The sequence below is a fragment of the Hemiscyllium ocellatum genome, chromosome 6 (genome assembly GCF_020745735.1).
Source record: "Hemiscyllium ocellatum isolate sHemOce1 chromosome 6, sHemOce1.pat.X.cur, whole genome shotgun sequence".
NCBI lineage: Eukaryota > Metazoa > Chordata > Chondrichthyes > Orectolobiformes > Hemiscylliidae > Hemiscyllium > Hemiscyllium ocellatum.
Window position 1 is genome coordinate 87970555 of NC_083406.1, and position 12311 is coordinate 87982865.

General features: G+C 38.3%; 1 protein-coding gene across 2 annotated transcripts in view; it reads left to right on the forward strand.

Annotated features, from left to right (window-relative positions):
* Positions 1 to 12311, forward strand: part of pan3 (poly(A) specific ribonuclease subunit PAN3) — a 172783-nt gene that overhangs the window by 94597 nt on the left and 65875 nt on the right. For both annotated transcript variants that reach the window (XM_060826115.1, XM_060826117.1), the window contains exons 6-7: positions 2079 to 2326; positions 2610 to 2714. In XM_060826115.1, the coding sequence (XP_060682098.1) occupies positions 2079 to 2326; positions 2610 to 2714 (353 nt within the window). The remainder of the gene's footprint in view (positions 1 to 2078; positions 2327 to 2609; positions 2715 to 12311) is intronic.

Here is a 12311-nt window from a genome sequence, read left to right on the forward strand (position 1 = left end):
TCCTTTGCAAGTGCTGTTTTGTAGTACTATCAATAAATCGTTCCATTATTTGCTGATTCATTTTGCTCTTAAAACAAAAATGTGAATAGACTATGTAAATTAAGGGATACAACTTTGAATTGGTTACGGGAGTACTGGGACCTAGGTGTATATGTACAAATGTCTATAAAACATTGAAGGTGGCAGGATCAGCTGAAAGAGTAGTTAAGAAAGCACATAGGTATCATACGCTTTATTGTTAGTGACGTTGTGTGTGAAGGGAAGTAAGTAAGTATTATATGTGTAAAACTAGGCAGTTGTAATGCGATCAAAGTTCCATAGCTGCTATTGTACCTCTGAGCTCACGCTCCAAAATTTCAGCTTAGGTCCTGACCCTCACATTGGAAAGCCCTAGTATACATGTCTCATTTAAAACATGTCTTATTTCATCTGCCACAGTTCTGCAAAATCTATTAACCTGTTCATCTTCTCCTGTATTTGATTACTGACCTCTTGGTTAATTATACTTCCTATGCACTGTCAGCAAATTGTGATATTGTGTGCTCAATATGCAAGTTTAGCTCATTTTCTCTCCCTCCCTCTCTCCCTTTCCCTCTTTTTCTCTCTCAATTATTTCTAATTAACCTGTTCAGACATGTTATGACACACTTCTGGGACAGGTAAGACTTGAGCCCAGATTATCTGGTGTGCACACTCACACAGAAACATAATGTTCCCAAAGCCCTTTGAATTCCAGTTTTTGTTGCATTTCTTGTGGTAAACCTTGTGTGGACTTGAGTTATCTCCTGTTATTTGAGCACTTGCTCGCTGGCTAATCAGAGTTACCTTCACGCAATCTCTCCCGCTCGCTCTTACTCTAGCCAAGTCTTTTTTTAACACAACCAAGCAGATGTGTTTTCTACATTCTTAAAAAGGAAATTGTAAATCCTTAGTAAAGGTGATACTTTATTCGGAGGTTTTGATTCTAACCTGTGTCTTCCAAAAATAGGAAATGTATCTACTATTAAGATGTCCTTTCTTTAATGTGACTGGCTGGTGTTCAGCCTGAATGATATTCCAACTGATCTGTACCGATACTCGGTTAGAAAATTGGGATCTCTGTTTGCAATATACAATCGTCTCATGCCATGAAACCATGAAGATATCGAGGTTAAAGAAGTTTTTGGGTTATTAAATCAAAACTAGATGTTGGTTTAGGTTTTTAAAGTTTCAGTGTTCAAGTGGGTGGATTTAATGGAGGTTAGGATACACATGCAATTTGAAATAGAATGGCAACTAAAGCAGGCAAGAAACTCCACAATTCTGAAATCTTACTGAATCCACTACAAAGCAAAACACTGCAGTGAATCTTCATTGCAAAATTTTGATAGATGCAGATCAAAAAAATAAGCAGGTAGCAACTCTTAAAGGGAAAAAAGAGAAAGGATTGAGTATTACTCAGCATAATAGAACTAACTTTACGGTAGGTTATGAGGAAGCTAGAATTGGTCATGGGATTATCGGTGAGTTGATTTATAGAAACTCTAATATTGCACGATACTCTTGCATTGTCTGAACTAAAAACTGCATACCAAAGAGTTTAAAATTAAAGATAATTAGATTTCATTCAATAGCTTATAATCTTTTTAATGATATAAGTATTCCTGTGCAATAGCTTGTTATTAGTAGTAAAGTCTTGAGTTACTAAAACAATGAAGTTACTCCATTCCTCTCCTCTCCACACTTCTCTAAGAAGGGATAAAGAAGCAGTTGTTTAGAAATCCAGCCTTTGTATCTACTGTTTCTGATCGCTATCAGGGAAACAAAATTTTGTAAAATTGTATCGAAAATGGTCAAAATAAAATCAGTTTCCGTCGTCCCATTAATGCACCCTGATTCTCATGAATGTAGCTTGCTGGAATTTTAAGGGTATAATACATCCAGTGCAGGTAGTAAAGTGTGTGTGTGTGTGTGTGTGTGTAATATTTAGTCTTTTTAAAAAAAAATGAAATGAATTTGCAAGATTTTAAATACAGTTGGTACTTGCAAATACAGTAGCTTTGAAGATATATTTATGACAAGCTGTTGATCTTTTCCAGGAATGTCCTTATCAGCAGGATCATCTCCTCTGCACTCTCCAAAAATAACTCCCCATACATCACCTGCGCCTCGAAGGAGAAGTCATACTCCAAATCCAGCAAATTTCATGGTACCTACTAGTGCCTCTACGCCAGTATCTGACGCAGTCTCTCAGTCTCCATCTTCTGGTCAGGTGATACAAAAAGAAACTGTGGGAGGGACAACTTACTTCTATACTGACACAGCTCCAGGACCTCTTCCAGGAATGGTGTGTAGATACTATTTTTTGTTAATTACTGCAAATCACGTGCTTGCCCTGCAGCAGAAAATGAACTTGGAATGGGGTAATGGAACAATGTAAGCTAACTGCTTATTTCATTTATTCTGTAGAGCAAGTGCTGTGTGTGTGTGTAAAGTATGTAACTAATTACAAATTATTGAGCAAAAACTTTGCATTAATTCTGTATTATTGAAGGCTAGTGTGTTCAACATTTTGCTTTATGTGGATAGTTAAGTACTGCAATTGATATTTCAGTTTTCTTGTTTCTCAGGTATTTCCGACTTATCATATTTATCCTTCGTCCGCACCCCATGTTGCTTATATGCAGCTGAAAGCAAATGCGCCTTCTTTTTTTATGTCCGATGAACTCAGACAGGTAAATTGAACATGAATTTTCACTTTCTGTCATGAATATTTTAATTATTCTAGGTAACTTTTGGTCATATGTATATAGCATATCTTAATGTCATCGTTTGAAAGATCTTTTCTGCCTCCTTGGAGACCAATACTCAAGTCAGCCTTGCTACAAGGAGGAACATTATTCTGGCAAGGTCAAAGGGAAAGTGCTTGTCAAATAGCTGGTCACCTTTGCGATCTGATGATCACAAATAGGTAGATCACACACAAGTGAAGCTAAACTCCATAGTGCTGTTTGTTTTTAAGCTGAAGGTGGAGAGTGCTCCAAGGTTCTGGTATTCTTGATCGCATTCCACTGTTCAGCAACCATTTTTTTAGTGGCCTGATTGGAGGTGAATTGAAGTACACTAGTAGAAATGGTTTACAAATGTTAATCCATTTTTGCATACCTTTTGCTTCGTGGATATCCCAATTTGATGAGTAATTGAAGAAGTTGGGAGTTGGTGTGCATTTATGTATAAATTTCCAAAAGTAAAGTAATGGGCTATATACTGAACTCAGTGAGTTTGCTAAATGTGACTTAGAATATGAGTAGGCTAATAAATATCACTTTATCATTCCAGTTTTTTTTTAAATGCCTTCACTTCTCAAATATTTATGATCATTCCAAATGCAAAGATGGATAATGAAACTTGTCTTAGCTTTGTAAATGAGGAATAGAACTGCAACACACTATTGGTTAATGATAGATCATTGATTTGCTGCAAAGAAAATCGACAAATGGGGGAAAAAGATATCATGGGTCCAGTGACCCTTCTGAATCTAAGAAAGTTAGAAAATTATTACCTGTACCTCCATAGTTAACTCGTATCCTCTGCTGGATTTCATTCCATCCTGGTTCGGTGATTTAGCTGCATTCAAAGTACATTCAAAATTTCTCAGACTTTGTCCTTATTAAATTTTATCCCATCCAATATCACAACTACTTCCTCTTTAATTGGGACTTTGGTACCATCTTCTTAGGAAATACAGATGCAAATTACTCATTTGGTACTTTAAGTGTGCCCTCTACCACCACCTGCGCATCAGCTTTTTGGTCCCCAGTCAGATCCATGTAACACACCTAAATTTCTTTCAAAGTTTGAAAGTGATATACAGAGGAACCTCTATTATCCAAACGAGATGGGCAAGCACTATTTCATTCAAATAATTGATTATTCAGATAATCAATTTTAGCTTAAACAGGGGAGGCCGTACTGATCTAATGCTGTGCTCTACTGGAGAATTTGTTTAAATCTACAATTTTAATGAGTCATCCATTTAAACAAACTACTCTTTGCAGCCTGAAAGGTTAAAGTGAGAAGAACTAAACCGTTACCATGGAATTCCAGCCTTAAACAAGGTCCTGAACAGCTTCTACAATTGCAAGACCATTTACAGTATCAGTTCCCAGGAACTCAGTCACGCGATGGAAAGACAAATGCCCTGCCTCACACATGCGTTTCTCAGCCATTTTGTTGAAATGGCCCAGTAAAGTGTCAGGAATGCTGTAAAACACTTGCAAAGGGCTGTGTTACAACCCTTGCCTAAAAAAAAATCCAGTTGCTGATGCTTGAACTACTTGTATTTTTTTTGTTTTTGCCAGCATTTTCGTATCATCTTCAGTACAGGTAAATCGAATACACTTACCTCTTTGACGTAAAGTTTTTGCGGGACCTTGAAATCATCTTCGGATAATAGAGGTTCCTCTGTACTGCAGACTTAAGCAAAAGTCGTAATTTTTTTTCAAAAAAAAAGCCAATTCTACAGATGAGAGGCCAGCTGGCTAATATTTAGGTAATTAGAGCAAAAGATTTGAGGTTAATAACAGTTTGAAATGTCCAGTAATTAAAAATAATCAATAATGAACTGGGTTACTAGGAAACTAATAAATGTTGCTCATAAAGTTGATGAACACAATAAGAATAGAATCAGGGTAAATAGCGGTGTAAAATGGGTGATAAGATTTTCTTAGGTAGATACAAAGGAAAAGACCAACTAAAGTAAACTGGTCCCGTGGAGGCAGAGACAGGAGAAGTCATCATGAAGTATAAGGAAATGGCAGTAGAAATGCAAATTATACAGAAAAATTGTGTAACTAACAGGATAAGAATGAGGAAGTTTTGACATTGATATCAGCAGGGAGAGATATCTAAGAAAATTGAGCGTCTAATACTTGACACATCTCTCAGACACAGTGGCCTATACCCAATGTTTCTAATAAAGGTTGCTGCACCAACGGAGGATGCACTAGTTATGAATTTCAAAACATCTTGATATTCTAGAATGCAGCCATCAGATTAGTATTTAGCAAACATAACGTTAGCATTCATTAGGGGAGGTTGTGACATTGTGGTAATATTCTTGGATTCGTAATCTAGAACTCCAGGTTAATGTTCTGGGTTTGTATTCCATCATGGCAATGAAATTCGACTTCACTAAAAATCTAGAGTGATAAACAAACCTAATAGTGACCATGTAACCACTGTTGATTTGTTGTAAAATCTCATCTGGTTCATCAATGTCTTCTATGGACGGAAATCTGCCATCCTTATCTGGTCTGGTCCATATATGACTCCAGTGTGGTTGACTGTTAACTGCCTTTTGGACAATTAGGTAATAACATAGCCAGCAATGCCTACATCCCATGATTCAGTTTTAAAAAAAAAGAAAGGGAGGCAGCAGGGTACCATGAACAATCATATCAGTCATTGGGAAAATACTAGAATCTGTTATTAAGGAAATCTGATGAAAATGAACACCGTTTTATGAAAGGAAAGGAAATTTTAATTTGGCAAATGTATTATACAGTTTTGAGTGTGTAAGTAGTATGATAGGTATAGGTCAGTAGACATCATATATGTACATTTCCAAAATGCATTCACAAAGATGCCACATAAGAAATTAATATGTTAGATATGGAGTAATGGGAGCAATATGAGCATGCAAGGTGGATTGCTTAAAGGACAAGAAACAGAGACCTGGGTTAAATGAGGCATTCACAGGTTGGAAGGTGGAGACTCCAGTGTCATGAGGATAAGTCACTCATCAGCTCCTTACAATCCATATAAATGTCTTGAGCAGAGAGACGTGGATGCATTATTCTAAGATTGCTGACAATACAAACTTGGATGGGAATTCAAGTTGTGAAGAGGACATGAGGTCTCAGAGATGGAGCTCGGTTAGATGAGGTGATAATGTGGTGGATATAGTATAATAGGGAAAGTGTAGATTAAGGGTGTGAAACTTTTAAGCATTGATGTTTGGAGGACTTGGATGTACTTGAACAGGAAATATGAAAAGTTAGCACGCAATACATTGAGCAATTAGGAAGGCAAATAATGTCTGGGCTTTTATTATTGAAAAGGACTAAAGTTCAAGAATAAGTAACTCTTAGCACTGCACCTGGAACACCATGCACTGTTTTGGTTTTAATTTCGAAAAAGGATACACTTACTATGGAAAAGTACCAGTGCAGGTTTGTTCACAGGATTGGTTCCTGTGATGAAATACTGAGTAAATTGATTCTGTTTTCTCTGGCGTTTAGAGTAATAAGAGGTGATCTCACTGAAACCAGTCAGATTCTGTAGGTTTCGTGGGTTAATCATTGAGGTTGAGTGTCTTTGGAATTGTATATACATGTTATGGATGCTTCATTGTTCCTGAAACCAGCAGTGAAAGCCAGGTTGATTATAGTAGGTCAGAGGGAAGTGAAATACAAAATCAGATGCAAAGCAATCTGAAATTGATGGATTTGGGATTTCTCCGAGCATCAAGGAATATGAGAGTAGACAGGGAAATAGAATTGAGATGGAAAATCAGCTAAAATCATACTGGGTAGCACAGCATTGTGCAAGGGTCCAGTGGTCTACTGTTTCTTTTTTTTTCCTTTTATTATTTTATTATAGGTATGCTTAAAAAGAGCTTCAAGGTTTTCTTTTATATCAGCTACCATACTCTCTTGATTTTTTTTTCCTCACTTCCCCTCTGAACCTAATGACTTCAACCTGGTTGTCACTGCTTCTTTCAGCCTGGTATCTCAAATATTACCCTTTTTCTGCTTCACTCAATTGTCTTGACATTGAGGAAGCTGTGATTTTTGTTGCCCTTCCTTTCTTCATTATAGGAATTTTTCTTGACTGTGCTGAACGATTTCTTCTTCAAAGGCAGTCCTGTTAGAGTTTTGTCTGGCAATCTTTGAATCCAATTTATCTGAAATAGATCTGTTTTGACCCCACTGAAAAGGCTTTCATCAATTTGATTTTTTACTGTTTTTATTGGGGAGAAATGTCAAGGAAGAGGATTGAGTCCTCTGTTCAGTTGCACAAATCGATCTTTATTCAGAGTTCTCATATGGGAGAGACCAGAGATCATTCAAAACCTGACTTTCATGTGAGGCCCAACGCCCTCTTAATTACAGCTCAGATCAGAGGGGCTGTCAGTGACACTTTACCTTTCCCAGTAAAGTACAGAATTTTTATATCCTTCGTGTTACATTAATGTTGCATATAATTATTGTAATTGTTCCATCCCCCCAACCTATACATCCAACCCTGTAAACACCTGATTTATGATGAACACCTCGAACGACAACCCAAGGTTTTCCCATTATATCATGACAGTTATCAGGTTCTTTTTCTCCTGACTTTGTGCTCTTACAATAAATCTGACCACATTCCAGCTTCAGTTATGTCCCTTCTGAGACATTTGCCAGCTGCATGATATACTTATTTTTCAAATTCATATCCATAGCTGATCTTAGTACAGAAGATTAAAAAAATGTTAATTTCTACCAATTGTTATAATATTTGTAATATCAGCTCTAATATAAAGTTACTTAAGGTTCTATATAGTTAGAACTAATGCTATAATTCTGTGACAAAACTAACCATTTCAGGAGCAGCTTCCCTCTTACCCAATTTGGAAAAGTCAAACAAACCCAGTCTCTCTATCTCGTAACTGCCTTTTACAATGTGTATTTTGCATGCTGTAGGGTTTATAAGATAAATTTGATTCGGGATGCACTTTATTGTCGGTATTTTAAATATTTATCATATAGCACTTATTCAAATTGCATTGATAGGAACAAAATTCAAGCACTTTTATAATTCCATCAAGTCACTAAAAAATACCTACTTGGATTCTTTAGGCTGTTCATCAGGTTTGAAGCAGCAATTGATTATTCTGTCAAGGCCATAGTGGCCCTGTTACACAATTGGTTCTGCCCACCTTGCTACGTTATTTTGGTACTGTTATGAAGTTATGTTGTTTATACTTTTCTGTGCTTTTCTGTTGTTCTAGTCTCTCTGCAAATGGAAAAACGTCAGTTCTAAAAAAACAGGAAATTGCTTCTAATATTAAATTTACAGTTCCTATGCTAAATATTTCTATGCTGTTTTACTTACTTAGTATCTATTCAAATTCCAATAATAAGACTAAAATTCAAATCACTTTACCAGCTCAAGCATCTTGTCTGAATTCTTAAGGTTTTACAGGATATCTCTGTCTCTCCTGCACTTTGATTCTCGGACATATTAAATAACTTTACTATGGGATTATACTTTTATTTGCTAATCTACAAGTTTTGGACTAGGCGAAAGTGAGCTCTTCCTCATGAAGAGCTCACACTCAACCTTGACTCCCCTGCTCCTCGGATGCTTCCTAACTGACTGATTTTACAGCACCACACTTTTTGACTACAAACTTTGGGCTGTCTGTTCCCAAACATTTCTTATCAGATTGCCACTTACAGATATCTGCAGCTGTTCGTATGTACAGAACTTTCTGTATTTTAATTTGTAAGATTCTTTGTTTGACCTGTTACCTTGAGTTTACCTTTTTCTCAAAACTGCCACTGTCCTAATCTATGATCCTACTCTAATGTGGAACTAAATAATCTAATTCTGTTAACTGCAGCTAAAAATCTTTTCTGCCATGTTTATGCCAACTAACCACTGCAGGCAGCACTTTTGTGCCGTGTCGGGTCTTGGGCTTCCCCAACACTGGTTCTGTATCATGGTTAACATAAAGCTTTTGTGTTTCTCTGTTCAGTGTTCTCCACCTACTATAGTACGGTCTAGCCACTTTTAGGTCTTTTGCTATTTCAAGTGGTAAGCAGTGCTGTGAACATATTTTGAGATTGCATACACCTAGCTTTGAATGTATTTGAACCAATTCCAGTTTTATATGAAACTAAATTATAGAGTCATAGAGATGTACAGCATAGAAACAGACCCTTCGGTCCACCCCGTCCATGCCGACCAGATATCCCAACCCAATCTAGTCTCACCTGCCAGCACCTGGCCCATATCCCTCCAAACCCTTCCTATTCATATACCCATTCAAATGGCTCTTAAATGTTGCAATTGTACCAGTCTCCACCACATCCTCTGGCAGCTCATTCCATACACGTATCACCCACTGTGTGAAAACGTTGCCCCCTAGGTCTCTTTTATATCTTGCCTGTCTCACCCTAAATCTACACCCTCTAGTCTGGACTCCCTGACCCCAGGGAAAAGACTTTGTCTATTTATCCTATCCATGCCCCTCATAAGTTTGTAAACCCCTATAAGGTCACCTCCCTGCCTCCGACTCTCCAGGGAAAACAGCCCCAGCCTGTTCAGCCTCTTCCTATAGCTCTCATCCTCCAACTCTGGCAACTTCCTTGTACGTCTTTCTGATGGGAAGGAGCCCAGAATTACACGCAGTATTCCAACAGTGACCTAACCAATGTCCTGTACAGCCACAACATGACCTCTCAATCCTGTACTCAATACTCTGACCAGCAAAGGAAAGCATACCAAACGCCGCCTTCACTATCCTATTGACCTGCGACTCCACTCTCAAGAAGTTATGAACCTGCACTCCAATGTCTCTTTGCTCAGCAACACTCCCGAGGACCTTACCATTGTGTATAAATCCTGCTAAGATTTGCTTTCCCAAAATGCAGCACCTCGCATTTATCTGAATTAAACTCCATCTGTCATTTCTCAGCTCATTGGGCCATCTGGCCAAGATCCTGTTGTAATCTGAGGTAACCCTCTTTGCTGTCCACTACACTTCGAATTTTGGTGTCATCTGCAAACTTACTAACTGTACCTCTTATGCTCGCATCCAAATCATTTTATGTAAATGACAAAAAGTAGAGGACTCAGCACCGATCCTTGTGGCACTCCACTGGTCACAGGCCTCCAGTCTGAAAAACAACCCTCCACCACCACCCTCTGTCTTCTGAATCAGTTCTCCCTGCATTCCGTGAGATCTAACCTTGCTAATCAGTCTCCCATGGGAACCTTGTCGAACGCCTTACTGAAGTCCATATAGACCACGTATACTGCTCTGCCCTCATCAATCCTCTTTGTTAATTCCTCACAAAACTCAATCGAGTTTGTGAGACATGATTTCCCACGCACAAAGCCATGTTGACTATCCCTAATCAGTCCTTGCCATTCCAAATACATGTACTTCCTGTCCCTCAGGATTCTCTCCAACACCTTGTCCACCACCCATGTCAAGTTCCCTGGCTTGTCCTTACCACCCTTCTTAAACAGTGGCACCACATTAGTCAACCTCCAGTCTTCCGGCACCTCACCTGTGACTATCAATGATACTAATATCTCGGCAAGAGGCCCAGCAATCACTTCTCTAGCTTCCCACTGAGTTATAGGGTGCACCTGATCAGGTCCTGGGGATTTATCCACCTTTACCCATTTCAAGACATCCAGCACTTCCTCCTCTGTAATCTGGACATTTTGCAAGATGTCTTCATCTATTTTCCTACAGTCTATATCTTCCATATTCTTTTCCACAGTAAATACTGATGCAAAATATTCATTTAGTATCTCCCCCATATTCTGCAGCTCCACACAAAGGCTGATCTTTGAGGGGCCTTATTCTCTCCTTAGTTACCCTCTTGTCCTTAATGTATTTGTAAAAATTCTTTGGATTCTCTTTAATTCTAATTGCCAAAGCTATCTCACGTCCCCTTTTTCCCTCCGGATTTCCCTCAGAGTATACTCCAACTGCTTTTATACTCTTCTAAGCATTCACTCGATCTATCCTGTCTATACTTGACATATGCTTCTTCCTTCTCCAATTCCTCGATTTCTTTAGTCATCCAGTATTTCCTGTACCTACCAGCCTTTCCTTTCACCCTGACAGGAATATACTTTCTCTGGATTCTCATTATCTCATTTCTGAAGGCTTCCCATTTTCCAGCCATCCCTTTACCTGCGAACGTCTGCCCCCAACCAGCTTTCTATTATGCCATTATATCTTTGTTTTGCTTGGATTGTTTACTTTTCTCTCCAGCATGTTTTAGGGAAATTGAATACATTTAAAGCTAACTAATGTAATCTGTGTTATTCAGCAGAACAGCATGGTGGCTTCAAGTCTGGGAACAAAATATTAACATAGATTCTTTAGCTGAGAGCACAACAGAAAACACTGGTGTAGTGATTTTACACAAATCAAAGGTAGTTTGCCAACATATTCGGGGGATCATTCCCTGTTTCATGACTTGGGAATTCCCTCATTGGGATCCCTCAACTCAGAAACGTGCTTCCTTGGACTGTATCAAAGCAAAGTTGTGGTGGTGATAAGCATTTGATATCTTTAGAGACTTTTGACACCCTTTCACTTAGCCTTGATACTTAAGGATAGATATTTTCAATTAGCCTGTTTAAAAATGTTATTCTACACCACTGGAGGAGGTTGACCTGAGTTCAGGGCCTCCTGGCCCAGTGCTAGGGACGCTGTCTCTCTACCCCAAGAACCTTGATACCTAAAGATAGTCAACACTATGTAAACTTATTCACCTGTAGGATATTGGTGGGAACTGCAAACCATAACTCAAAATATGTCATATGGCACTAGTTATGGGCTCTTAACAACAATTGCCTTTCATCCAAAGAAAATGAACCCCACCTTTTTCCACAGGACTTAAAAGAGCTTGTTCACTGGAAGCTCTTTATTCTACGGCATCTGCATACTCCTGAAGAACTGGTATTAAAGGACTAAAATCTCTTCTATATGTAATATGCTTCCAGACATGAAATCAATAAGTCATCCTTCTAATAGTAGTGAAAAGACTGAATTCTTTCCTTCTTGTTTCCCATAAATGAAGGGTTGAAAAAGAGGGCATAATTTTAAGGTGAAGGATAGGAGATTTAGAGGGAATTTGAGAAAAAAAAATTTTCGCAAAGAGGGAATCTGAATAACAACGCTTTCAGGACTTTGCTATTTCAACTTTGCTGTCTCTCAGTTATTGGAGAGAAGGGGGAAGGATTTTTTTTAATGTATGGAAGGCAGTGGGACTGTTGTGGATTGTGGCGTTCTTTGTTGGCAAAGGGGGATTTGGTGAGTTTCTGGGATTGGGTAATAGAAGGATTTTGAGAACAGGTGAGTGTATTTTGTGGAATTAGTGAGGCCAATTTTAAACCATGCGATAAGGTTTGGGTTGGTGGAGTATGAAGAAGAGCCCAGAGGAAATGAAGTAGGGGGCAGCCAGTGTTGCCTGATATCCATAGTTTTCTCACATTTAAAATTGGTTGATTTAATAGTGGAAGAAGAGGTTTTG